Source organism: Ananas comosus, linkage group 25, assembly GCF_001540865.1.
Source record: "Ananas comosus cultivar F153 linkage group 25, ASM154086v1, whole genome shotgun sequence".
NCBI classification, from domain to species: Eukaryota; Viridiplantae; Streptophyta; class Magnoliopsida; order Poales; family Bromeliaceae; genus Ananas; species Ananas comosus.
This window is the reverse complement of record NC_033645.1, coordinates 3,137,558-3,165,432: the sequence shown is the minus strand read 5'-3', so window position 1 is coordinate 3,165,432 and position 27,875 is coordinate 3,137,558. Positions and strand designations below refer to the sequence as shown.

The window sequence follows — 27,875 nt, the reverse complement described above, 5'->3', positions numbered from 1 at the left end:
ACGAAAAGATAAAAATAAAACCACAGGACACTAACTTGATACACTTTAAACCATATAATGCTAAAGTGAGAAAGTGTAAAACCACAAGAGTGGTATTTAAAATTTACCCCTTAAGATTTTTCTGCTTCGCTTATTTTATTTAGAAATAAATTTAGCTGAAAATTATGAATCAACGAGAATTTTAACTCGGCATCTCGGGTATCAACCACCAAGTTCTTTTCCACTTGAGCCAGAAAACAGCGGATAGGAAGAAATTATCTGGGAGAAAAAGTACACGCATCTTCAGGCTCTTTAATTTGTGTGTTGGCGTGCGCTCGGTGTATAGGCTTCGGTGCACGCAGAGGGCGAAGTGGATTTTCCTTAAACAACAGCGACAAGTACCCACCATTTGTACCGAAGGCCCTCCACCAACGTCCAACCGCCGACCCGGTCCGATTCCGACCCACTACTTTCACCAGAAAGCACTAGTAGACCATGGAAAACCGCGCCGGCCGCCGGTTCCTTCCTCCTCTTCTCCCTCTACTCCCCCGCCTATAAATACACCCGCTAAAAGAAGTAACCCCAACTCGAACCCTAACACTAACTCTAACCCTAGTTTTCCTTTTTCCATTTCCGGCCTCTACCCTTCCTCTCCCCTCTCCCCTCTCCCCTCTCCCCCCCATCCCCACTCCTCCCCATTGATGCGATTCCTCTCCCCTCTCGTACGACGAAACCCTAACCCTAGCTCCTCGCTCCTCGCTCCTCGCTCCTGGCTCTCGCTCTCGCGCTATAGATCCGCGGCATCGATCCGCTCCCATTCCCGTTCTCGCTGCGCGGACGCGTTTGGATCGCTCCGTGGGGAAGGATCGGGCCGAACGGAAGTGTTCTCGGCCCCGGATTTGGCTCCGGATTCGAAGAAGGGAACGGCCATGGCGGTTGTGACGAAGGGGGTGGAGGAGGGATCCCCGGCGAAGAGGTTCTGGATCAGGTCCCAGAAGGAGGCGGTGTTCACCGCGTACACGCCCTTCGTCGTGTGCTTGGCGGCGGGAGGCTTAGAGTCCGAGGCTTTCCAGGGCTACGTCGCGCAGGACGTCCACTTCCTCAAAGCTTTCACTAAGGCGTAAGTGTGTTTATTCTTAGGCTCTTTTCGTCATTTCTTTGAGTACTCGCAGTTAAGGTGAACGGGATTTAGGGTTTGCAGTGCTTGTTATAAGTTCTGCTGAGACGTGCATGGATTGTAGTGTTACGGTCAAGTAGACAGATATCCATATATCTATACTGTCTTGATCCTTTGCTATCTAGTGCACTTTCCGATTTGGTAGTTAGGATTTACAATCTAGCTTTTGGATTTTATCTATTATATCTTGCATCCTTGGTCGTAGAACTTAAGGCAGATTTTGGTGTTCATAGTAATTGTGGACGATTTAAAGTGTTTATATATGTAAATGCTTGCGACTGCTTTATTTTGTGGCATATTTTTTTTTGTTATGAGATCATTAATAATTGTAGCTATGGACTTGTTATCTTGGTTGTGTTAGCTATGAGATGGCGGAAGAATGTTCTGATGATGATGATGCCAAGGCTACGATACGTGAGCTGAGGAAAGCTGTGATTGAGGAACTGAAAATGCACAATTCAGTTGTCCAAGTAAGATACATTAAGCACGAGCATTTTTAATTTTATTCTAATTTTTCTTAAATTAGTCGCATCACATTAGGTTTCACGGTTTTTTTTATGTTGCCGATACTTGATGAGGAACTCAAATAATTCCGAATTGAATTTTATATTTTGGAGGCAAGTTGATGTTTGTATCACTATTTCTACGAGAACTCATACTCTATAATTTCTGAGAATTGTTTTGCATGGGCAGTATTGTTTAAGAGATAGTCAGTAGATGTTCTTCATACTATATCAAGAGCAATTATATATCATCTGCTTTTGAGATGCACCTTCCTTAAATAGTTCTCAGCAAATAATTTTTGCAGGAATGGGGAATTGATCCCTCCAAGGGAACTGCTCCTAGCTCGTCCACAACAAGATATATAGAATTCCTGATTGCGACAGCTTCAGGGAAAATTGATGGAGGAAAAGGTCCTGGGAAAATTGTCACTCCTTTTGAAAAAACAAAAATTGCTGCTTATACAGTAGGTGCTGTGACGCCTTGCATGAGGCTTTTTGCATATCTGGGGAATGAACTTCAAGTGTTTCTGCAAAATAATGGTAATCATCCCTACAAGAAGTGGATCGAAAGTTACTCCTCTAGAGCCTTTGAGGTATGCTATCGAAATCCTTCTCTTTTAAGCTGTTCTCTTATACGACAGAAACTTCTAAATAGCTGTTTATCCTTATATTATAGGAGCTATTTACTTCTTCGATTTATCATTGTTCACTTGCTTGCAGGACACTGCTGTAAAGATAGAAGATTTGCTTGATAACCTGAGTGTTTCGTTGACTGGCGAGGAACTCGAACTTATAGGAAAGCTTTACCAGCAATCTATGAAGCTAGAAATTGAGTTCTTCTCCAGTCAACAAATAGCGCGGCCTTCTGTAGTTCCCTTGACAAATCCGCATGATCTGAAAAATCGACTCATTGTGTTTTCGGATTTTGATTTAACATGCACGGTAGTTGATTCCTCTGCCATTTTGGCAGAGATTGCTATATTGACTGCACAAAAGGCTGATCAGGGTGTGGCTGATGGATTGATTGCGCGGAAGTCATCATCAGATATGAGAAACTCCTGGAACATGCTCTCAAGGCAGTTTACTGAGGAGTACGAGGAATGCATAGAAAAATTACTGTCATCACAAGAAGGTAATAGCATTCTGTGTATCATCTTATTCTTGACTTGCAACAACCGGGTAGAAAATATAAACACTACCTGGCCTGGATAACTAGGATGTTAACTTCCTCATGGTTTGGTTGGTTCTCTATTTGCAGTAAAGGCATTTGATTATGACCGCCTGCGCACAAGTCTGAAGCTGCTATCTGATTTTGAGAATCGGGCAAATTCTAGGGTTATCAATTCTGGATTGTTAAAGGGACTGAAGTTGGATGACATAAAGAAGGCTGGTGAGCGGCTGGTTCTTCAAGATGGTTGTACAAATTTTTTCCAAAATCTTGTAAAGATAAAGGAGAAGCTGAATGTGGATCTGCATATTCTTTCATATTGCTGGTGTGCCGATCTCATAAGGTCGGCCTTTTCTTCAGGTATCTATTTCCTTTCTTTTCCTGCTTTCCTGTGAGAACATTTCATAAATGTTTGTTACATCTCTCCTACCAGTTAACTTCCCTCTGTTTTTCTTTACTAGAAAGCCCCCTGATCCTCTTTTCGTTCAACTTCTGTTGGTTTTTTGTGTTCAAATTGTTTCCATGTCAATGAGTGAAGATCAGCTAGGAATGTAGAATTTACTTGAATATTCAATTTGATGATTGATACACACTGTTCACTACATTTAAGCACCATAATGCTTGCTTATCAAAGTTTAGGTGATAAGTATGGATTTAAGCCATGAATCAGAATGTGTTCTTAGTGATTAAGGAACTGTTCATTTAGTTACTAATTGATGCTTGGTTTGAGCATCTTCAGAAAATTTCTTGTAGGTGCTTTGTAGTAATTATTAATTCTTGCCATCCGCTTTGCCAAGTGGGAACAGCCAAATTCTTCCCTAGGAGCAACTAAGTCATCTGGATTTTCCTATTTTATCTTATGCAGCTTATTTATGCTTCGACTTGCTGTGGTTGTGTGTGTGGCTAATGCCTTTTCTTGGTGAAATTCTATTTATTATTTTTTTTCTTTTAGCAAACTATCTAGCTTATCTTTGAAATGAGACCGACTTATAGCGTTAAACATTTGTTTTGTTTTATTGGTGAGACTAGTTTTTTATGTGGCATCTTACAATGCAACATTGTAGTACTATTTTCTCCAGATGCTTCTAACATTGTATTTTCTGGTATTATATGCGCAGCCGGTTGTCTAAATGATCTAACCATCCACTCAAATGAATTTGGCTATGAAGGATCTGTTTCTACCGGAGAAATCTTCAGAAAGATGGAGTCTCCCCTTGACAAGGTTGAGAAATTTAAAACCATCATAAGCAACTTAAGCCGTGACCCGAAGCATTTGTCTGTGTACATAGGGGACTCGGTGGGAGACTTGCTCTGCTTACTCGAAGCAGATATCGGCATAGTGGTTGGATCGAGCATGAGTTTGAGGAGAGTGGGAAAGCATTATGGTGTTTCCTTCGTTCCACTATTCTCTGGATTGGTAAATAAACAAAGGCAGCTCGACAAACAGGAAAAGACCCCTGTTTGGAAGGGCTTGTCCGGTGTCCTCTATACAGTATCTAGCTGGTCTGAAATACATGCTTTTATTTTAGGGGCGTGACATTTCAATGTTTGTTCTGATCCATCTATTTCTATACAAAGAAATATGATAAACTGTGGCTACTTTTACAAAAGCCGCAGGTTTAATGCTCTTCCTTTTGCCTATATTGTTGATAACAGTGTACTGGTGTTTCGCCTATATTCTTTTTAGGTACAAGAAAGTAATTCCTGGTGCTATCGGTATGCCCGAATTCAAGGGCATTTGTTTGTGAGACGAGCTAAAAGGATGTCTTAGTTTGTGTTCTTTCATTTTTGTCGCTGAGCTACACATTCTGTAACTGCTCATTGCAAACTGTAACTACTTTCTTCTATCATGAAATTTGAATATGTGATCTCCTTTCTGTTGTCACCTTTCTCTGATTTATGCCGAGGTATAACTCTTTACTCATTTTATGGCCATGTTTTTTGAGTAGTGCCACGGTTTCGTAGTTTTACTTGTAATGTTTCGGAAGCTTTCTCACTTCTCCGTAAAAGCTACTGTTCCTCCTTACTGCATGGAGATACTAATCGTCGGTTTGTGACCATTTCATTGAGGATTTTTATTAGAGGAAAATTTGACAAGTTTGATATGTGCATTTGCACATTATTGAGGTATTGCCTTTTGTCTCTTTTTGGGTTTTCCCGCGCTTACATGGGTATAGGTATAGGGTATAAAAGCTTATTTTATACCCGTTTCCCCCTTACTAAGTGCCATCTTTTTCCTGGAATATATTATATATGGAACTTCTGAAGCAAAAGATGCATCAAGCAAGGAGAGTATAGCTAACACCTCTGCTAACTATACCTTAAGCACACCGTGGATTATTAACAGTGACTTCAAACAAGGTAAAAGCTCAATCTAACACTCAGAGGGGTGAGTAGTGAATTCGAATAAGGTAAAAGCTAATCTAACACTCAGAGGGGTGAGTAGAAGGGAAATTCTGAATTCTAATATATCAGATTCGCGCATCCATGGCGAGGATTGTGCTTAGGTTCATGGGGTTCATGTACTCGGTGGATCCGGCCATGAATTGGCTCACGATGATCCGGTTAGCTCTCTCTGTTGGGTGGAATGCATCCCAGAATGCGTACACATCTCTGTTCGGGCACACGCTTGAAAGCACGGTGCAGAGCCCGATCCCGTTGTATGGCCCTTGCCCACAGCATGCAACCTTGGATGTCACGAAACCTGCCAATAATTTTGACAATCAATTAGAAATGCTCGTTTGTTAATAAAACAGCAATTACCAAACCAGTAGTTGAGTTTTTCGATTATCAGAAAGTAAAAGCGACACATTAAAACAATTTGAAGCTTCTACTACGGAGGAAATTTGAAGTTCCACTTTAAGCTTCTACTCCTATGTTCTAACTACAGCAAGAAACTGCCATGGATTTCGATGTTAGAGCTATTTCCAAATGGCGGTTCTTCAGCAAAACTTCTGCAGAAGCTCCAGTACAGTTATGGTTTTCATTTCTTTTTCTTATACAAATAATAGGTGTTCCAACATAATAATGCCCTGATAGTACCCACAATGATTTCTTACCATATGCTTCTGGGTTGGATATGAAGTCCATGTGCATCCGGAAAGCGTTAACGGCGATGAAGATATCCGACTGGAGCTGACTATTAAGCTCTCCCAGCATCTGAACCATCTGGGGATTGAATAGGTCTGCGGCTTGCTGCAGCTCCGGGTCACAGAGCCCGGCGCGGCTCCTCAGTGCTAGCTCGGCCGGCACGCACCCCAGTGGGCCAGTTCCAGTGACCAGGACTTGTCTCGCGCCAAGTTCATAAAGCCTCTGAAATGTTACCAAAAACAGCAGAAGAAACACAATGTGAATGAACCATTATAGCTGCAGTGAAATAGATCAAAGCTAGGAGTGAAACATACAAAAAGAATTTTCCGGTATTCAGAATTGAGATACTGGACATAGTCGGGCAAGGAGAACTCTCTTGATCTCGCAGAGTAAGGCACCAAGTAGTAATTGTTGACAAAATCATTTCCTCCTAGAGTTATCAGAACGAGCGCGCTGTTCACGAGGTGCCGCGTCTGTTTCTCGCCAATCAGAGAGCTCAGCCTCTGCTGGTATTGCTCAAAGTACTGCAATTGCTTCTCGATCCTTATTATATTAACCTGCATATGGGGCGGCAAAAGGAAAAAGTTTTAACATGGTTTTTACTTGTCAATTTGGATAGACTTTTTTCTTTGACTTTTCTGTGTAACTATGTTATGAAAGAGCTTACAAATTGGATTCCGGTGTCGTTGAGAATCCCAATCCCTGCTGATGCAAAGTTCGCTCCGACAAGTAGTTTTTCCCCTTCGAGATGTGGACTCAAGTATGGCAAAGGAGATTCAGCTCCAAGGTGCTCGCCTAGGCATTCAACTAGCTCTCTTAGATGACACTTTTTGGAACAAAATCACAATTCAGTAAAGAGCATTGGAATTGCTTTTCGAAAAAATCGTTGTAAATTGGTCTTAGTTTGAGACCTCTTGAGGAGAAGCATACTTAGAATCTGGAATCCATACAAAGTGTGGTAAATTTACTTTATTGTCGTGACATTTTGAGAACATCATTGGTGACTAGAGATTGTCAACTTGAAGTGTTCCGCAATGTTAGTATGTACAAGCAAATCGAGTAACGGCACATATGGTTTTATGTTGAGTGTCGCTAGGAGTAAGATTCCAGTAGACAAGGACATTCAGATCCAACTCTAATCTATTTTCTACAGATAAATTTTTATGCATACTGTTATGAATTTGTTTCTCGTCATTCAGTTATGCTACTCATGATAAAACTACTTGTCTCAAGATACCTCCAAATTGTTATAAGAGTACGGAAATGAGATGACCAGCTAGAAATTATTACAGACATGTTTAATACTTCAGTAACATTTTTTAATGTATTCTGATATTAGATACACTAACTAATAATGTCAGGGATGTTCAATCCATTGGAGAATCGGCCTGTAGGGTGGTGAGATGGGAAGTCTATGCCGTAAGGAGGTGCGTCGGCCCGAGCCGTCGTCGCGAGATAGTTGTTGTTGCCATTGTCTACAAGAGAATCGCCAAAGACGAAGAAGGCGCGTGTTGCATTTGACACAGGAAGTGTTCCTAAAGATAACAATAAGCATGGAAGAAGAGTGAATAAGAAGATCCTAGAAAAGGTCATGGCTGTAGATTGTAGAAATGTGAGAACAGGAGACAGAATAAGAAGGAAATGGGTTTAAGAGTTCTTGCAAGTAAACTGCTGAAGGCCCAACTGGTGCTTTATATAGTCCTCTACGTTATGTATTTTCTTCATCTTTCGAGCGATGGTTGGTGGAGGTCCTTAACTACAAATTTAAATTCTGGAGTTTATATAGTAAAAAAAAGAAAATTTGATGTCGTCTTTGTCATGAGGACTTTTTCTTGCAATATCACATTTTTGTGTGACAGTTGGGAGACCGTGTGTTGTATTTGCAAATGACGATGACGACATTTGGGATTCTAATTTTTGATGCTATAAACAGTGACAATGTAACTATAACAATAATGGCATCCAAGATTCTAATTAGATACACCATTGTATTGCTGAAATCCTATTATACACTTTTGTGTCAGGTTCCTTGTATTGATAGCTAGCCTTTGCTGAATATGATCATCGCTCAATTACACCAGTTGAGTTGTTAAGTTGTATTAACTTATAAAGCAGAGGAATCTGAGATTGTTTAAAAGAACATTTATCGGTAAATCCTCTTGCCAAACTTTCATATTATGCCTTTTCTGTCAAAATCTGTCCAAATTATTGCTGGAAAATTGCAGTAGGAGCAATATTAGGATTAAGAGAAGTCATCTGGTTCACTAAATATATCGATATTTTTCTTTTTCTCAGCACTCTCTCACATCTTAGTGCCATATAGATCCTTAACTTCATCTGCTTAAACCCACAATTCTACCAATAAAATTTTAGTCAACTGAAAACACAATCCTTGAATATCAAACAGAAACAACTCTCTTCCGAAAAAAAAGAAGAAAATAGATTAGTTAAGCTAATGTGCAAGATCTTGCCTCTATGATCCTTCAAGGATCATAGAATGAAATACCTACATACTCATGATGAGGAATTATTTAGCGAGCGCCACTGACTTCCTTTTTTTTTTTTTTGAAAAAAGGGAATCGAGCAATTACTTTATATGCACAGCTGCAAAAAAAAAAAAAAAAAAAAAAAAAGCTGATGTATTTCACAGCTGCAAGAATAAAGAAGGTTATATAACTTCTTTTGAGTTGAAAGTAACCTTGGCCACTCATTATTTTTGTACCATATTTATCTACATCCTTTTAGGCCATGTTCAACCAGTGCATTATTCAGGGCCAACATCAGGAAGGCAGGTACATGTACTAAGTACATTTCCATTAATGAGAATGATAAAATAGGAAATAATCAGCCTCTCTCCAGTATATAGCTAAAGGCAATGTGAAAGTGTAACTGGTGGGGTTTTATGTCTAAAGTTTAGTAGTTAAATTCAACTAACAAATGCATGAAACAAGCTGCGGTTAAGATCAGTCACTTGAGAGCAAACCAACCATGTTGTCTTTCTATTTATTCCAAAAATTTTGAACCACATAACAAGTAGAAACTGTACCAAATTAGACTGCTTAATTTACTGCTTTAACTTTCTGAGCTTTTCTCAACTCAAGATTATAAAAAAGTAATCTGAGTCTTTCATTCTTTTATTTACTGTTACCACTCTCACTATTAGTACCTGCCACCGCCATCACCAAAAGAGCATTTATTACTTTGATGATCATGGTGCATATGATCAATAAAGAGTCCCTTTTAACTTATGTCATAGATGACAAAGAGTGCTCCATGCACCTTGCAGGTTGATGTTTATGCCAAATGTAGGAGGTGAGCACTGAGCGACAAACACGCCACTAAACAGTGTCCCTGAGTAATGAATCTCTCACTCTATATAACTCTCCTTTTGAGGGCAATGAATTGTTATGTCCACTTTGGAAGAAAAAGAAAACAAGTTCACCAAAAGTCAGTATTAAACTTAGGCCAGAATTGTTGTAAGAAGTACACAGGCATTTATCAGGTTTGTGCAGTACGTTTGATGCGTAAAACTTTGAAGTGTAAAAAAAAAAAAAGAAGAAAGAAAAGTATGTTTGGATAGTGTCACTTCGACGAAAATTATATATTCTTATACAATTGTGAGTTGATTTTTTAATGCCGATAGTTATACTTTCTGAAGAATTAAGATTGGAGTTGAAGTTTCACCAATCAATTTAACTTTTTCAGTTAATCAAACTTCCCATGGGTGAAATTGACAGAAGTTTGAGAGTCAAGTTAGAAACATTTCATGATGACTTTATGTGCAGTTGACTGAACATATGAAAAGAGACCTTCTTTTGCACTTCATAGCAATAATGACCCAACAATATTTTCAGGCCATTGAACGCGTCTTGTACTACAACTTCATACTAAGTGACAATTCTTCCTGAAATGTATTTTAGGCAGTAATTTCCGTCACCATTTTGTAATATCAAGAGAGAAAAATGTATTTAAGTGGATGTACTACGGTGATATATTTTTAGATTAGATCCTAATTCCTCTTTGACAAACTTCAACTTGGGCACAATTTTTTTTAATTTTTTAATTTTCTATTTTTTTTTAAAAAAAAATTTAGACATGAAATCTGATTGTAGGCTCACCCCACTCTCTCTCTCTCTCTCTCAAAAGATAGTAAAAATAAAGAATAAATACAAAAATAAAATCTGAATTTGTTGCAAAAGACCGAATTCGCCGACTTCAACTTGTGACAAAAAAAAAGAGGCGGAAGTGGGGTAAAATATGTCGCCAAGAAGTCGCAGACGACAACTGGAAACTGCCGACTTCACTTACAGTTGCAATATTGAGTTTCGGTGGCGGAGAATCTTTCGCTGCCGACTACAAGTAAAAAGTCGGCGTACGAAAGGAAGAATGCGACGACTTCAGTTCGGGTCTAACTTAGACCCGACCAATCGGTCGAACCCGTATTGGCTCGTATAGGTTTCGTATGGTTCAATTAGGGTTGTGAAATTTGACTCGACCCGACCGTTTCTCGTCCTTCACCTCTCTACTCGACTCCACACTTCTTCTTCCTCCACCATCGCTCTCTCTGACTCTCTCTCCTCTCAACGTTGTTTATAGCAACGTATTAACCTCAATCGCCCATGTGATTCGGTAAATTATCGTTTTTATTGGCAACTTTTTAAGGTTTAATAAGTTCCTTTCGATTTTTCGTTTGATCATAGCTTACTTCTCTTTGGTCCTTGCTGTGAATCATGGATTTTGTACGTCCCGAAATTAAATTTCCTAATTGAGATTACTAACCCTAGTTTATTTTGAACTTTTTGAGCTACAGGTTTTGTTGAATCCATCGTTGATGTTACCAAATGTCGGAGGAGGTTCCATCTTTGTTCGCTCTATGTTTGAAGGCTATAACATCAGCAATCATACATGGTGAATTTTTTACGGACATTTTTGAGTGTTATGGTAGTGAATCGTTAATACCATTATTGAATCTAATGATTGTGTTGTTTTCAATGCTATTTACTTGTTAAGTAATGTTTTTCTTTTTTTGATTTAGGATATGATCATTTGCAAGACATACTAGATCTTCCGTCGGATTTGCTTGATAGCGTGGTGATAAACTTACCTCCATTGGCCTTGCAAACACTTCACAACGTGTCAGTCGCTTTCATTGTGTTCATATTGGTTAAATTTGTAGTTCGTGTAATTGTTTACGTAGTTCGTGTAATCATTTATCTTCTCTTTTATCATAATGTGTGCCTCTCATTCGCTATCATTGAGTTGTAACTCCTGAAGAAAGATTAATTGCTAAGTTCAGAAGAATGGTGATAATATTATAGTATGATGATATGGAATATTTATAGATTACTTGGTAAAGTTTTTTTAGTATCTTTGTCAAGTATTTCAGCTGTATGAAAGATCACTTATCTTGTACAGTAGTTAGCAGTTATGTTTAATGTTAAAAAACTGTCCTAATTCAAGGGGTGCTTGGATCACAATTGAATCGAGTCATTCTTTATTCTATAATAGTAATTTGAGGTTTGATGACAATGATTTTAGTGAATTTTTTCTCATTTTTTCATTAGATTGGGATAAATAGTTGGTTTGTCAAGGCTTTTAGGAGTGTCAAGTATGATCAGATTCTTGACCATCGTTTTTAAATACGCAATGATTTGTTATTCTTTGCGCCATTTATTGCAGATCTGTCAAACATTGATAAAAGGTTGTTGTTTGTTCATGCTTATATCGAAAACATGGAAATTGTCTTCTCACAGATTGATTGATGATTGTATGGAGAAATTCAGAACTCCTGGTGAAATTCACGGGAGAAAACGTGGAAGGTTTATTACTGATCATGTGAATTCAAGAAATGAAAATAAGTCATTTTGCAAATACGTATTTATAATAGATCAATTTTCAGGTATGAAAACTTCAACATTGCGTGGAAGATACTGTTTAGAAAGCGGTGGCCAGAGGATCTCAGGAAGATTGATCCAAGAAAATACATTACTACAGATGACAGTGCAGGAATACATAACTCGGTGAAGGGTCCTCTAGATTGGCAGCAGCTGTTCTGGGAGAAGCACCTGCAAAAGTATCCAAACAATTTGATTTGTTATAAATTCACTTGTTTTTTGTTTGCGAGAGTGGAGAAATGATACCGAGTGTTTGACCAACTTTATCTGCTAGAGAAGTTGCTTAGATGATGCTGCAGAGAGAGCCCTTCTTCCTTCTTTTTATGGGCGCATTGGTGAACTGAGAACATCCAGTAAGTTCCTTTGTGACAATTCTGAAATTTATTACTGGTCATTTGTGCTTAGTGCAACTGATCCTATCTACTATGTTGTATGGAGGATATTATTAGTATATCTGCTGTTGTCTTGAAGTGGCTTTTGCTTCTCCTTTTTCCTTCTCTTTCTTTTTGCAGATAGCATAATTAATGCAATCAGCCATGGTGAGAACATGCTTGATGAGTGTTTCAGATTATCGTATCATTGCGACAGATTTGGATGCTATGCAAGGTAGTGCGTCATTTTAGATCCTGTTCAATTTGATAAATGGATCAATTTTTTTGTGCTATCGTATTATGAACTGTTTTTCTTCAACTTGATATGCTGATTCAGCAGGACATAAATTTGGAGACTTAGCGGTACTATTTTTTTTAGGATATTGTTTGTTTCTATCAAGTCTTTACCTTGCCAGCAGTTTGTTTTGTTTTGTTTTGTTTTTTTAAGAATTGAGTTACCAGAATTTCAGATATGATGTCTTCTGTTACTATTATCAAACTTTTTTTTCTGTTTTGCAGATGTCTGAGACTTCAAAATGTGCTGTGTGCTGTAGAAATATGTGTAAGCATTACGACTAACTGCAGTTAAGCCTTTTAAGATGGGTGATTTTGGGCTTGATTTTGTTAAAATTCATTAAGACTAGATAAATTATAGTTTTATGTTTACAAGGATCTTCTTGTGGAAACAAATCTTTCTGTAAGTTGTTTTAGGCAGACATTATTCCCATGGAAGTAGAATCAATGTGTGAACATCAAAATTACTTCATTCACGATGTTCTAAATTTATGGCCTAACATTTAAAACTATATTGATGTATAATCGTCCAAGCATATTATTCTCAAAATAGGGACATTAGTATTTATTTGTATTTTCAAATACTCTGCTTCATCTTCAATGGTTCTTCCTAGATTATCCCTTATTGTTGAGAAAGGGTTTGGCTAGTGTAACTGTTGCAGATTATCCATATATAGCATTTTGTATGTATTCATTCTGTCGATGTGTTATTGCCGATTTGTGCTGCCTTTATTTTTTTCTATTTCTCCTTAATTCAGCTTTTTTTGAATTTCTGAATCACATTCTTCTACATGCTGCAAACTCTGAATATTTTTAGATTTAGAAATCATCTCCTTTATTCTTTCATTTGTTGGCTGATAGGTTGATCTCTTTTTATAGTAAATATTTTCCTACCAAAGATCAGAACAAAGATGAGAAGTCTATCCCTGTACTTCTTTGTTTTTTTTTTTTTTGTAATGGTGGCTTGGGAGTATTTTTTTGACCTACATGAATGTAGTGTTTACGATTTTTCTATTCTTACAGGAGATGTTGAGATCTTGCAAGCTGCAAAAATTAATATTCATTAGAATTATCTCCAAAACTCAGGCAAGTCTCACACAAATCCAATCATTCACTCAAAATGTCTCAAGCATAATATCTTTGTATGAGCCTATAAGGGTTTTATTTTATGGAGAAACTAAGGTGATAGATAGTTGATTCTGTATAAAAATAATTCAAGGTTCACTTGTGATCGATATCTCAAGTATCAGTTGTTTATTGACACGGTATTAGCCTTGGTATGTCATCTGATGCTTGCCATGCATTGGTATAATAGCTTCTTTGCACAACTCTTAGCCTACAAGCATGTTAGTACTTACCTTTTACTAGTTATAGCACTGTTGTTTCTGAAACTATGTACCGCAACATACTTTTTTTTTATATAAATCTTGAAATCTTTTTGTTTTCTTTATTACTTATTGTAGTGAGTGTTTTACTATGGTTAACTTATTCTTTGATTTGTGCCACATTCAGGTTGATGGAGTGTGTATGCTTCTGAACCACCATAGGAAAACATTGCTGTCTCTTGAGTTTAGCCACTGTCAACTGTATCCCACCGTTATGAATAAGATTTGCAGTAGTTTGTGTGAGGAGGGATCTCTTATTCATGGGATCCAGAGCTTCTGTGTCAAATCATCACCCATTTCTGAAAGCAAGTCATCTTCAATACCTACTTGTCTACTATCTTTTCTGTCTTCAGGAAGGTAAACTTCAATTCGCTACATCTTTTTCATTCTTTATCTTTATTTAGTCTTGTTTTACCATCCATTACAGAAAAATAAATTTAAAATGTTTCATTGGCCAGGTTGTTGGAATCAGTATGTTTTTCTGATACTAAGATGCAGCCAAAATTTGCAAAAATGATTCTCGATACTCTCCTGAGCTCTTCATCTGATTTAGTGACTCTTGAGATATCAGAAAACAATGTGAGCAGTTTTAGCAGTTGCTCTTTCTTCTTTTTGGCCATCAGTAGTATGAACAAGAAAATTTGATCATGTTCAGTTTCTGCAGATTTCAGGTTGGCTGTCTAAAATTGAGAGACAATCCAAAGATTTCCGATCACTACTTGGATCAGATGCTTCCTTGAAGTCTTTGACTGTTCTAAATCTTAGGTATCACTGTTTATTATTTTTTGCTTTTGTTAATTTACATTAGTTTACGGAGTCTATTATGTTGTTTTTTATCCAGGTATATCCTCAGTCTGGAAATTTCCATAATTAAAATATTTATTAATCAATTTTTATCATACTAGGGGAAGCAATTTGCATAGCAATGATGCAGAAGATCTTGGCCATATATTGGTAAAAATGCCTTGCTTAAAAAGTCTAGACATAAGTGACAATCCAATAACAGATGAAGGCATCAGGTATTCTGTGTCAAGAGTTTGTCAAGTACGATATTTTCATCTTCTTTAATAAAATACTGCCTTTATGAATTATGACACTGTTATCTTGGAACTTGAAAATTTTGATGGCCATAAATCTTGCAGATCCCTTATTCCGTACTTTGTAAGGGCTCTTGGAAAAACAAACCTTCTTTCAAATGTAAAATTAGAAAATTGCAATCTATCCAGCGGAGGAGTGATTGAACTTCTAAGAAGCCTCCCATCATTGGAGGAGCCATTGAACATGCTATCAATTGCAGATAATCACCTTGGCAGGTTACTTAGGGATAACTTTTTCTACTTATTCTGTTTTCTTTCAATCTCTTAGAAGCCATTATTTTAATATTAATTTACTTTAATTTCAGTTCTGTAGCTGCAACATTGGCAAAATTTTTGGGTGCTTCTGGTTTAAGAGAACTCAATATTGAAGATATTGGACTGGGAGCAGTGGGTTTCAAAGAACTGGAGGAAATATTGCCCCAAGAAATTGCTCTTTCATTCATCAACATCAGGTTAGTGTTGGTTATTCCGAGATGCCTATGAAGCTAGTAAGAAATACGATTCACCTAATTGCTGTTTATGTTGTAGCAAAAATCGAGGTGGGATTCGAACTGCATACTTTTTGTCCAGGCTCATTTCACAAGCTCCAAATCTTCTGTCGATCAATGCAGGAGCTAACATTATGCCTCCTGAATCAGTGGACATTATTTGTGACGCACTAAAGCTGTTGAAGGGTACGCGTCTTTCAGCTTTTTCTCTAGGTTTTATTTACGAGTTAGCTTGTGAGCTCAATCACTTGGCTGCATTGATTAAGAAATATGACTTGGACCACTTGGTTTGTTGTCCATGGGTCTCGATTGCGATATGGACTTTCATCTACATTCTAGTAGTCATCAGCTGATCAACTATGCTCTTTACTTCACAAAAGTTGCTCCTTACTTCCTGAATTTTTGTAGAATATACCTTTCCCTTCCATGAAAATATGAAATTACCAAAACTCATGCCATGTCCACTAACTTTAGGTAAACTGGAGCATTTGGACTTATCAGAAAATAGCCACTTATGCCGGTCAAACAATACTTCGGCACTGCTGGAATTTTGTCACCAGGGAAAGCCCATTGTGATGATTCCGTCACCACCACAATCCGGCACACCCTACGATGATGATCCATAAAATGATATCTCCTATATGTTCGTGAGTCTTATGAATGTTCAAATGAGATGCCTGCTATTTTGTAGCAGATAATATAAGAAGAGTAATTACTGACTGAAAGAGGGAAAATGGTTCGGATTCATAATACTTGTTAAATGGGCTTCATGGTAATGCTTTGTATATGTTCTATGTGGACAAGCAATGAAAGATACAGGTGAGCTACAGTCTATCATGTGATGTATTTCTTTATTGGATATGTATATAGGGATATGCTGATCCTAATTTTGCAGAAGGAATTAAAATTTTTGGTTGTTACCTTCCGGTAGGAAGGTTTTGGAAAAGAGCAAAAATTGCCAACTGTGTAGGAGGTGTCATATAGAAAAGACATTCCGTTGCCAATTAGTTTAAAATTATGAAGGAATCTTCTACCTTCATTTCACCAGATTTCTACTCCTAGATAAGTTTTTTGTAGGTTTTTTTTTTTTTGGCTTCCTGTATTTTGTATATCATGCACCGGTGACATTATGCCTTCATTATGCCATGAAACTGAAGGTTTACCGACCTGCAGGTATGATGATTTGGCTCTCGATCATTTATTATCATTACTGTTATTAGTTTACTCTTCAAGTATGAAATGTTGTGAATTGGTGATGATTCGTATTTAGTGACCATGTACAATCAGAGTCTTTCTATTTGGTACAACCTGCTTTTATCATGTGTACGAAAGAACACAACCAGTCGTATTTCAAGTTGTTAAAGAATTGGATTAGTAAAAAATTAAGGAATTAAAAGAATGGCAAAGTTGGTCATATGTCGCAGTTATCGTCATTAAAGTTAGAAATTTATTATGAAGCATGATGTTTTTATACGTCGTTGTTGGCTAACCACATTGGTACGAGTTGTTTGCCCACAACACGAAGTAAAATAATGAAAAAAAAGAGAATAAAAGAGTAGGTAGTTTTGTAGTCTGTACCAATTATCATGGTTCACGCTAACTTCCTTGTATTTGTTTGATCTTGTTAATACACCAGGATTTGCTGCACCAGAGCATAAAAAGAAAGTGATTTTACTTTTAAGAAAGATAAGTTTGTTGCATGGATGTTGGAACATCGTATTCAGATGGATAAGAATAATCACAAGATAACATTGTGTGAACGTTGAAAGAGAGATGATCTAATGTTTAATTTCAGTAATATTGTAGATCACCTTTGAAACGGATTTTGTTGTTTTGTCGTGTTCTTTATGAATGTATGGACATCTAGTTATACATATCCTTTTGATTTACCCGGAAAATTTGTAATATTTAAAAATAAAGACCATCTTCAAATGTCAAGAATAACGTTGCATATTGGCACCTTCAAATTTTTTTCGTAATAAAAGAAATTACTTCTCAAGTAAAGTACGTCCTACCAAATTACAAAAGTAAAATTTTTTTAAAAAAAATAAAAATCAAACTCTAAATTTTTAATTATAATATACATTTCGATGCATTCCGAGCAGTTCCAAGTAATACAATTGGGTTTTTTTTTTTTTTTTTTGCCAGTTATTCTAGAAACTAGAACACCAAAAATATTTATTTTATTTATTTTAGTTTTAGAAAAAAAGAAAGATAAGTGATTATCACCAGTAATTCTCATCTTTGGCCTTTTCACACAGCTGAAGTGGCATTCTCAGAGTGCGACCTTCGTTGTCCTCCTTTCTCTCCCAAGCCAATATCAAAGCGAGAGGCCATAAAATGGGTGGTTACTCAGCCCATCTGAACCGTCCAAATCCGTGTACCCATCAATCTGTACGTGGACCACGAAGAAAAACGATCATGGCCGTTGGATTAGTGAACTTCCCTATCCCGTATCCGACGTCCCAGCTACCGTTGCAACCTCATACGCTTTACGAAGGATACCTCGCTTTTTTCTGGCGTCAATCACAGCCGTCCGATGATCATCTTGCGGTCCTCGTGTTTGCTCTACCTGTGAAATTTTTGTCTAGTCAAAGGGCCAGTGGCACTTTTGTAAATTATCTTATGAGAAGGGCCAAATCCAAAATTTCGAACACTTGCAAACGAGCAGTGGCATGGATCGGTAAATTACAGGAATCTCAGTGGCAGTTTCATTAGCATCGCATGATTCGTGGACGGTGAACTACCTATAAAAGGAGGCTCGCATTTCCCTCCCTCCTCTCTTCTTCTTGAATCCACCGATCGAGTACTCTCTCCCTCTCTCTCCTCTCTCTCATTTCATTCGATACAAAATTAGCTAAACCCTAAACCTAACCTAACCCTAGAGGTTGTTCCCTCTTCTTAGTGGTGAAGATGGAGAAGGATGTGGAGATTCCGAGGGGAATTAGCCCGAAATGGAAGAGCAGTTCGAGGGAATCATCGTTCTTCGGAGGTCGATTTTTTCTTTTACTTCTCTATGCGATCTCCACAAGAAAAATATTTGTTGGTGGAAACATAAACGGAGCAACGATTCGGTCGTAGGATTATGGCGTGGGTTTGTAGATTTTTATATGTATCATGTCATATATACTACTCGTGGACATAAATTTCCTTGGTTAATTATAATTTTGGACTATTTCTTAATTTTTTAAGTATATGCCGTATTAATTATAGGAGTTTTTGCCGCATTGTTCCTAATAAATTGATTTTAGAACATCTATTATCTAGATTACACTAATTAGGTCCTTTTTTAAAAAAAGTTATAGGAGAAAATGATATTGCCGTAAAGCCAGTTGAGCCTATCGAGATATACTCTGAGAGGGATTTGACAAGGGAAATTGGGAGAATTTGTTCGAATTTACATCCAGATAAAGATTGGTTTGTTCGGGTGACAGCCATGCAGACAATCGAAGGCCTGGTGCTTGGAGGTTTTGTTCACTCAATTTATTTTTCATGTTTAGAAAATAAAATGTTCTCTATTTGATTCCTTTTTTCTTGTTTCTATTCATTTTGTTTCTTTTGAAGTAATATAATGAAATACATAGTACTCGTTCCATTACCTTGCAAACTTGCAAATATTTATCACTATCTCTAATTATCCTCAAATTGCTCTTGTTTATGTGGATTGAAATTCATCTAGATATTGTAGGATGCTTGAGATATGACTCTGTAGCAGGATTCAATAATGCCGACTTTGATCGGTCCCTGTTAATCTAATAATGCTGAGTCAGATTTAACAAATAATAAAAGCTAAATTGTGTGCTCTCTTAAATGTTCGATTAGATCTGCCTTCAAGTTTCAAGAAATCAAGCCTGCAACCTGCTTATAATTCGTGGAGTTGGATCAACAAACAAAATGCACTCAGGCTTCAAGTTTTGACTGCTGGATTATTTTTTGCGGCTAAAGATAAATCTCCATATCCACAAAACACACAATCATATAGACATAGTTTTTCATCTACTGGGTACAAGTATGTTGCATATAAGGGTTAAACTAGAGAGTTTGCTGCTAGATTAATAAGATCAGAAATTTGATTAAGTAGTTGAATGCCATAGCCGATAATAAGTGTGGCCTCAAGATCAACAGTTTGCAGTGTCCCAACTTCCAGAATGGTTGTTTTCTTTGTTCAGCTAAATATATAACAAATAGATGGCAAAGAGTTGATGAATTTTTCTGCACAAGCCTTTTGATGCTTGTTTGCCAGATCATTGTTTATTTTGATTATTAGGTTTCTGAGCTTCAAGCTCACAGTGACTATAAAGTTTTGGGCGTAATTCTTTGTATTGTAACCATCCTTTCGCACGCACAAACATGTAGATGTAGGTGCGTATATTTGTATGAATTGCTTCACTAAGCCATGCCAATTTAAGATAAAATCTGTTTATTCTCAGCTTCGAATTACCTTCCAAGCTCGATATATAAAATCTGATCAGCATAAGTAATGACTCTTTTCCTTTGCATGCTGGTCATATTTCAATAATTAAACACTAAACTGGAATATTATTTGCAAACATAGAAGGTTAAATATTACTTCTTTCTCATGTGGTATCCCTTATGTGCTGCTGTGCTATTTATCAGGTGCTGCCAATTATCCATCATTTTGCCTTCTTCTAAAGCAGCTTGTTGCCCCATTACACACTCAGCTACTGGATCGACGCTCTAGCATCATTAAACAGGTCGATGTTTCGAGCTCATTTACTGGCTATTGTCTCTTAGTCTTTGCGATATGCCAGGCTTTGTTTATATGAAACACTCTGGTGGCAGTTGGTAGTTAAATCAGGTTTATTTACTTATAATTGATCACTTCATAATATCCTCTCCTGCTCATGTAGTGTGAAACCTTTAAAACCTTTATTAAGTTTGTCTTGTGTGCTGGGGAGATAATTGAAACCAAAGTTCGACCCAAGGACCGAGAGGAAATACTCTGTTATGCTAGAGATGTTCAAATCTGTGTTGTACTAGGCTGGTGCGGGAAGCCCATAAACTTTCCTTGCTTGTTGGATATGAAGATATATTTATGACTTTATGTCTATTTTTAAACCTGTTCTCATAGAATTTAGCTTTTTATGATTTGTACAACTTGGCAATATAAGTAATTCTGCAAAATCCTAAGTTTGATACCATCTCAGAAAAAACTTTCCCTCAACAGACAGAAATAACTTGCATTAAAACAGTCCTTTTTTTTTTTGAGAAATTGCATTAAAACAGTCCATTAATTCCTATTTTGTGTGCTAATGCATATATGCAAACTTTTGGTGCTTTACCAAGTATATTTTATCTTTCTGGAGGACATTATTTGGGTGTTAAATTGTATTATATTAATTTCTCTTCCTTTCTTTAGGCCTGTCATCTATTGAGCTTCTTATCAAAGGAACTTCTAGGAGACTTTGAGTCTTATGCTGAGATGTTCATTCCGGTAGTTTGCACTTCCCTTTCACATAATTTGCTCTTTACTGCATTTCTGCTGACTTTTCATGACACCATACCTTGCAGGTTCTCCTTAAGCTTGTTGTTATAACAGTTTATGTAATTGCTGAGTCAGCAGACAATTGTATAAAAATGGTATGAACTGTGAAGCTTCCCTAGTTACTTTTACCTATTGGTAATCCTTTATTTTTACAGGCTGTTGCTTTTCAGATGTTGCGGAACTGCAAGGTTTCACGTATTCTTCCACGAATTGTCAATTGTGTCAAGAATGACCGAAGTGCAGTTCTACGTGCTAGGTAGAGCATATTAAGGCCCGACTGTTGATCAAGTATATCTTCTCTCTGTTCTAAGTTTTCTATTCAATATTGCAGGTGCTGTGAGTATGCACTTCTGATACTAGGGTACTGGGCTGATACCCCAGAAATACTTCGTTCAGCTGATTTGTATGAAGATCTGATTAAGTGCAGTGTAGCAGATGCCGTTAGTGAGGTATGTGCTTGTAATTTTGTAATCATTGCAGGGGTGGGGTGTAAGCATGCAGAAAATGATCAAACTTAGCTAAGTTCAAAGCGAGCTTGTTTTGGGATCAAACTGAGCGAGAGCTTTTTGCGCTTGGAGTTCAAACCCAACTGCTCGCTAAAGGCTTAGAAAATTATCCATAAGAAGCAAGAAAAGGATATGAAAGCACCTAGAGAACGAGATCACTTACATTGTTATTAATGTGAACTTTGATCCTATATACCTTTTTTTTTGTTTTTCTTTTTATTGAGAACTTTGATCCTAAATCCTATTTAAATTCATTGCACGTGTAGAATAATGTTTGTATAGCATCAAATATTATCTCATTTACATAAATATCATTTTTCATACAAATAATCACCATATCACTATTGCTTGATGTGTCACGGCCATTCACTTGATAATTCTTTCTGTTTTCTTCATATATTGCATCACACATGTTTAACTAGTATGGTCTATATTTTTTTTTCGGACTATCATTAATTACTGTAGAAAGCCAATGATAACATAATATGTTCCTGCCTTTCATTATCTTTCTACCCCCTTAATCTCATCAATATTAAATGTCTTTTACACCACTGAAGGTGCGATCAACTGCACGAGCTTGCTACAGGATGTTTGCCAAAATTTGGCCGGAGCGTTCCACTCGCCTTTTCTTGTCATTTGACACTGTCAGACAAAAGGTACATCACTCTCTTCTGAAGTGAAATTGATTTATTTGGATTTCATGATTTTACTAATTTGATTCCTTTTCAGATAATCAATGATGAAGATGGCGAGAAGCACGAAATATGTGCTTCTCCATCACTTAACAAACAAGCAATTCAACTACTGCAAACTCCATCTCATGCTCCTAGCCTAAATTCACCTGCATGTGCTACTTCTAATGCACTTGCAATGGACAAGACCATCGATTTTGCTTCTTTATCACAAACAAAGCTATGGTCAATCAGTGATTCAGAAAAAAATTACCAGAGTCTTCTCTCTGCTTGTAAAGAAAAGGGTCCACCAATTGCAATATCCGTGAAAGCTGTAAATGTATCAGACAAGGAAAGCCCTCATATTTCATACTTGAACAATTCTGATTTAGGTATTATTTTATTGCTTCTGTGAATTACAGTTGGTATGAACTTATAGTATTTACCTAATTCAAACTTACGCAATGTCAAATTATTTTATCCACTTCTCACCTTCTTTTACTTTTCTTTACTAGCGCAGGAGTTGATCACTTGTCTGCAAGTTTCTCTTTACAGAATTCAGCATTTTCTCATGCATCCACGGCTACTTTAAACAAGGATATTGTAAATCATGGCGATCAAGATTCAGAAAATCTCATCCCTCTGGTCCACTCGGCGAAAGATTCTACGAAATCACCTAACGCCGGTCAGTTATCATTAGATTCCGTGTCAGCCTCTTCATTGCCTTGTACTTCAAAAAGTTCAGAAAAGTCTCAAAATGGGGGTGTCATTGAATTCACTAATGATATTAGATCAAGTAAGCAACTTTCTCATCAAATTGACGGTAATTTTATCCCCAATTTTCGCCGACCGCTTCTAAAACAACAAGTCAATAACTTGCTTCTGGCGACCTGCGTAAATAGTTTTGATGATAGTGAGCTTTTACTGGGTGAAATGGCTAGCTATATCGATGCTCCATCATCTCTTAATGATTCTCTAGTTGAGGGCCTAAAGCCAAGTTCAGGTTGGATTATGAGGATTTTCGCATTCAATTATGTCCATTCATTGTTGCAGCAAGGACCCAAAGGAATTCAGGAAATTACCCAGAGTTTTGACAAGATCATGAAGCTCTTTTGCCGATATTTGGATGATCCTCATCATAAAGTAGCACAAGCTGCTTTCTCAACACTATTGGAGATGATCCCAGGTTTTAAAAAGCCTTTTGAGACTTATCTTGACAGGACTTTACCGCAAGTTTTTGGTCGGTTAAATGACCCAAAGGAATCAATTAGACAATCATGCTCAAAAATCTTAGACATTGTCGGTGCATATTATGGAATTGAATCCTTATTACCAGCGCTTGTCCGTTCATTCGATGAAAAGAAGTCCCCTAAGGCAAAATTAGCTATCATTCAGTTTGCAAATAGCTCATTCAGCAAACAAGTTATAAATGATGATGATTATTCTGGTCATGGATTTCTTAAACTATGGCTTTCTAAGCTAGAACCTTTATTTAATGACAAAAATATAAAGCTAAAAGAAGCAGCTGTGACTGGATTCCTATCAATTTATTCAAATTACAATCCTGGATCTGTTTTAACATTTATACTTAGCTTCTCAGTTGAAAAACAGAAAGTGCTCAGACGGGCACTTAAGCGGTATACTTCGAGGATAGAGATTGATATAGTGAATTTTGTTCACACTAAGAAAGACAGGCAATGGCCAAGATCTTTCTATGACCATTTTGATTCCACTGGAACATCTTTCAATGAAACTTATTGTGGAGCACCAATGAAAGGTTCTGCTAGCAAGGATGGTTTAAGGAAAATGAACTCCATGCAGCAATGTTCCACTTCCCTCAGTCAGTCTGATTGTGGTGAAAATATGCAGCTAGTTTATCATAACAACAAGGCTGGCTTGGACTCTCAGGTGCACAGGCACAATATACCAACGCAGCTCATGATCGCAGATGAAAAGCTGACTTCAGATAGTGGAACCAGCTTTCCCCAACTGCTCCATCAGGTCCATTGTTATTAGTTTCTCTTTAAAAATATATATTTAACTGTGCTTATGTATTTGTCTAGCAGTTTAGACTGGTTCGTAATCTGTGATTCCTCATTTTAGGTTAGCGGGAATGATCGAAAGTCAAGTTCAGACAAACATAAGGCACTTCATCAGTTGGCTGAAGTTCTGAAAACCAGTGAACATTCTGCCATGGCCAAGGTTATAGACCTGTTTACAGGCTTTCCTCTATTCAATTTACATAATTGATGTTTATCGGCAACATGGCAGTTTTTTTCTTTTCTCTTCTTTTCCTTTTTTTTTTTTGAGAAACTATGTGGGGTTATGTTTATGCAATAGTTAAATTTTATGCATTTGTTGCAGGATGGCTTCTTTTTAAACTTGGGAATATCGTAATAAAATATTACATTTAGGGCGTGTTTGGTTCGCACTATGAAAGATTACTAGAAATAAAAAGATGTCCAAGAATTCATATTCATCCTATTACTAAGAATATGGTATTACTGTGTTTGGTTCGTACGGTCATATTATTTAGTCATGTTATTTAAGATTACAAAAAAATATATAATTTATTTATTTATTTCTTTAATTAATTTTAGATAATGCTACCAAAAATTTTAACATTTTTTTAGTAAAAAGGGAGAGAGAACATAGGTTAGAGAGCGAAAGCATAATTAAAGAAATAGGAAGAGAAATAGAGTCGAGATTAGAGGGAGTGAGAGAATTGAGATTTTAGGAAAAAAAGGGGAGAGAGAGCGCTTAGTTTAGAGAGAGAAAAAGAGTTGAAGTTTAGAGAGAAAAAGATAAGTTTAGAGAGAGATATGAGGTTAGAGTGGAAAGAAAAATAATACCAACTAGCCGGCGGATAGGGAGAAAGAAAGAGATTAAACATATTATGATTACCCCAATCCATTAATATGAAGATACCCACCCTCTCTCAAGGGAATGAGATTAGTACTTTGGAATGAATCTCATTCCCAAGTAAATATAATATTATCAACTAGATTACTTAGTGCGTTTAGCCAAACACCGCCATATTTTGTTATTCCTATTAGATTACTAGGAATCTTAAAAAAATAACGCGAACCAAACGCACCCTTATGATTATCTTAATAGCATCTTTTGAAGTAGAAATTGTGCCACTTATTCTCATATTTTCAAGCAAGATGGATTTACTATAATTACATATCAAAGGACATTTTTTTCATACTTTTCATGTTTTGACTATAATTACATATCAAAGGACATTTTTTTCATACTTTTCATGTTTTCAAGCAAGACAGATTAACTGTAGTTACAGATCGAAGGACATTTTTTTTCATACTTTTGGTGCATAGCTTGATTACTTGGAAATATATAGTTTCAAATTAAACTAAAATCAAGATATAGATTCTACTTTTGAATATAATGTAGAGATTGTGTTCCCTGGTGACATCAATTGTCATGTTTGCAGTGCGTCAATCAAATTTTAACTGTCATGCTTGAGATGCTGGATGATCCTGATTCATCAGTTAAAGATCTCGCTCTTTCTTTATCCCTTGAAATGCTAACCAAACAGGTCTGTGTACATTTACTATCACTTAAGTTGTTGCTTGAACCTCTTTAATCATGTCAGCTGATTCTATAAGGTTGCCAGGATTGTGTGCCGGTTTTTATGAAACTTGCCTTACTGTTTTCAGAAAAAGGTGATGGAAGATTCTATTGATACTGTTATTCCTAAATTGATTCATGCAACCAAAGATGTCGTCGTGAAGGTACTATGGATTCATGGTAAAAGATGTAGCAACTTTTTAGAAATCTATTCTTTATTCGCTTACAATCTTCTTGCAGGTTGCACATCAGGCAGAGAGCTGCTTAATTATTGTGTTGACAGAGTATGACCCGTTGAGATGCCTAGTTGTATGAGCTCTCTCAGAACCTCCTTTATTCTTCCAAATCAGAAGAAAAAGATTTGCTCAAACTTCTAATTGTGCTACATAACTTTCATTGTCAAATTTCGTGGATCTGTAGGGTATTGCTCCTTTGCTGATCAGTGATGATGAAACGATACTTATTGTTAGCATCAATAGTTTGATCAAGGTATATTTCTATTTTCTGATTTGTTATAACCACGTCCTCATGTGTTTTAACCCATAGGAATGGCCATATGGTGTATCATCTACCTTTTTTCATGTTTTGTTGATAACAGTTTAGTCATGCTTGTCTGAAAGGGAACATATTCTAGCGTCAAACCCCGAACTCTTATTCCAGATTCATGTGATAGGTTTTCAAGTCACCAGTTTCATTGCTTAGCACTATCTATTGCTGTCACCAGTTTCATTGCTTAGCACTATCTATTGCTGTCAGTAGGGCAACAGCAATATCTTGTTTCGACTTAACTAATGCCAGCGATTAGCTAGATCTATTCCTTCTCTTAATAAAGAGGAAATTTCCACTTTAATCATCAGTTTGCATAATTTCTCAGGGAATTTTATTTTTTTGCATTATGCAGATTGTAACTCGACTTTCACAGGAGGAGTTGATAGCTCATTTGCCTGCATTTCTGCCTTCACTTGTTGAAGCATTTAGCAATCAGAGTACAGATGTTCGTAAGGTCCTATTTCATTCCCATTATGCAATTTCTCTATATTGTTTAGCTTCTACTTATTTTTCCCGAAACACATTATGTAGCACCACGATATGCTTAGAATAGCTTGGAGTGGAGGAAAACATATTTCGTTTTTACCAAGCTATGTTGATGTGATTCGCATTAACCACTTAGATCCTTTGTTCTTTCGTTCACTAAATATCTCAAAGCCTATTATTGATCAACATTACATAGGATTACCAACACAACACACTGAACGGATGAAATCTCTCTCATTTTGCAGACAGCTCTGTTCTGCTTGGTGGACATCCAGACCATGCTTGGCGAAGAAGCATTCTTACCATACCTGGACAGGTTTAATAGCACACAGCGGCAGCTCATAACATTTTATGCCAACGGAACTTCACGGGCGAAGACTACTGCAAGAGATGCTATACAGGGATAGAAAATAGTGCACTTAACTGCATGTGTAATTTTTAATTCTATCAGCAGCTCTTGTATATTTATTTCTTGTTTACTTGATGCCCCCTTGAGTAATTTGTTGACATGTTTACCCCCACACATTATGGCGTTTAAACGCTAAACTAGTTAATCCGTGCTGAACGATAAACTAGTTAATCCATGCTTAAGAACATTTGACTTTCAAATATGAAGTGTAGGTACTAATCATGAAATATTAGATTTTTTACATTAACTTTACTACTGAATTTTGTTCAAGGATTAGAAAGTTCTTAGGCGTCTGTAATTTATTTAATAGATTTGTTAAACAAGATAACAGTATAAATAGTTAATTAAAGTTAATTAAATGTGACAAGAATATATCAATATAGCAAAAGAGGTATAGTCAAAATAAGGACGAGATAAAAAAAAAAAGATAATAATCCATCAATATGAAAGTCTACAGAAATCAATTAATTACGATAAAAATATTTCAGTCATTTCACTAACATTTAACTATCATATCATTACATTTTTAATAAATCTTTTTAAGAAGCTTATTATGTACAAAAGAATATTTAGAACATTATTAATATATTTTTAAATTTCAATGATGCCATGAAAGTTTTTAAAGATAGATCGTGTTAAAGAATTGAGTTCACACACACAAAAAAAAAAGAAAAAGAAAAAAAAAAAAGCGAGGTTTCTAAGAAAAGCTGT

General features: G+C 36.6%; 4 protein-coding genes across 12 annotated transcripts; 3 read left to right on the top strand and 1 right to left on the bottom strand.

Moving 5' to 3' along the window:
- Positions 637-4,697, top strand: LOC109703636 (bifunctional TH2 protein, mitochondrial-like). Its single transcript, XM_020224335.1, has 6 exons — positions 637-1,099; positions 1,518-1,626; positions 1,965-2,252; positions 2,380-2,791; positions 2,918-3,187; positions 3,946-4,697. The coding sequence occupies exons 1-6, from the start codon at positions 681-683 to the stop codon at positions 4,362-4,364; spliced, it is 1,917 nt and encodes a 638-aa protein (XP_020079924.1). The 5' UTR covers positions 637-680; the 3' UTR covers positions 4,365-4,697.
- LOC109703637 (GDSL esterase/lipase At5g33370-like) lies at positions 4,786-7,567 on the bottom strand. Its single transcript, XM_020224336.1, has 5 exons — positions 7,267-7,567; positions 6,585-6,712; positions 6,232-6,474; positions 5,887-6,139; positions 4,786-5,531 (listed from the first exon to the last, which is right to left on the bottom strand). The coding sequence occupies exons 1-5, from the start codon at positions 7,508-7,510 to the stop codon at positions 5,299-5,301; spliced, it is 1,101 nt and encodes a 366-aa protein (XP_020079925.1). The 5' UTR covers positions 7,511-7,567; the 3' UTR covers positions 4,786-5,298.
- LOC109703578 (NACHT, LRR and PYD domains-containing protein 4C-like) lies at positions 10,429-16,283 on the top strand. 3 transcript variants are annotated; one of them, XM_020224240.1, is made up of 17 exons: positions 10,431-10,546; positions 10,728-10,858; positions 10,953-11,052; positions 11,671-11,736; positions 11,817-11,990; positions 12,091-12,164; positions 12,324-12,417; positions 12,702-12,744; positions 13,500-13,562; positions 13,989-14,218; positions 14,320-14,440; positions 14,526-14,626; positions 14,767-14,880; positions 15,004-15,174; positions 15,264-15,410; positions 15,487-15,632; positions 15,921-16,283. In XM_020224240.1, the coding sequence occupies exons 2-17, from the start codon at positions 10,759-10,761 to the stop codon at positions 16,070-16,072; spliced, it is 1,896 nt and encodes a 631-aa protein (XP_020079829.1). In that variant the 5' UTR covers positions 10,431-10,546; positions 10,728-10,758; the 3' UTR covers positions 16,073-16,283. The 3 variants fall into 3 exon arrangements, with proteins under 3 accessions (XP_020079831.1, XP_020079829.1, XP_020079830.1); XM_020224241.1 differs by lacking the exon at positions 13,500-13,562; XM_020224242.1 differs by lacking the exons at positions 15,487-15,632; positions 15,921-16,283 and having other exon boundaries at positions 10,429-10,546; positions 15,004-15,170.
- On the top strand, positions 18,227-27,364 carry LOC109703575 (CLIP-associated protein-like). 7 transcript variants are annotated; one of them, XM_020224233.1, is made up of 17 exons: positions 18,228-18,438; positions 18,752-18,913; positions 20,064-20,161; positions 20,827-20,901; positions 20,979-21,047; positions 21,123-21,208; positions 21,284-21,401; positions 22,016-22,114; positions 22,188-22,521; positions 22,650-24,130; positions 24,233-24,331; positions 25,584-25,688; positions 25,810-25,884; positions 25,961-26,029; positions 26,141-26,209; positions 26,622-26,723; positions 27,001-27,364. In XM_020224233.1, exons 1-17 carry the CDS (start codon positions 18,360-18,362, stop codon positions 27,160-27,162), a joined length of 3,282 nt encoding a protein of 1,093 aa, XP_020079822.1. In that variant the 5' UTR covers positions 18,228-18,359; the 3' UTR covers positions 27,163-27,364. The 7 variants fall into 7 exon arrangements, 5 of the variants coding, with proteins under 5 accessions (XP_020079822.1, XP_020079823.1, XP_020079824.1 ...); XM_020224234.1 differs by having other exon boundaries at positions 18,746-18,913; positions 25,973-26,029; XM_020224235.1 differs by having other exon boundaries at positions 18,746-18,913; positions 26,622-26,718.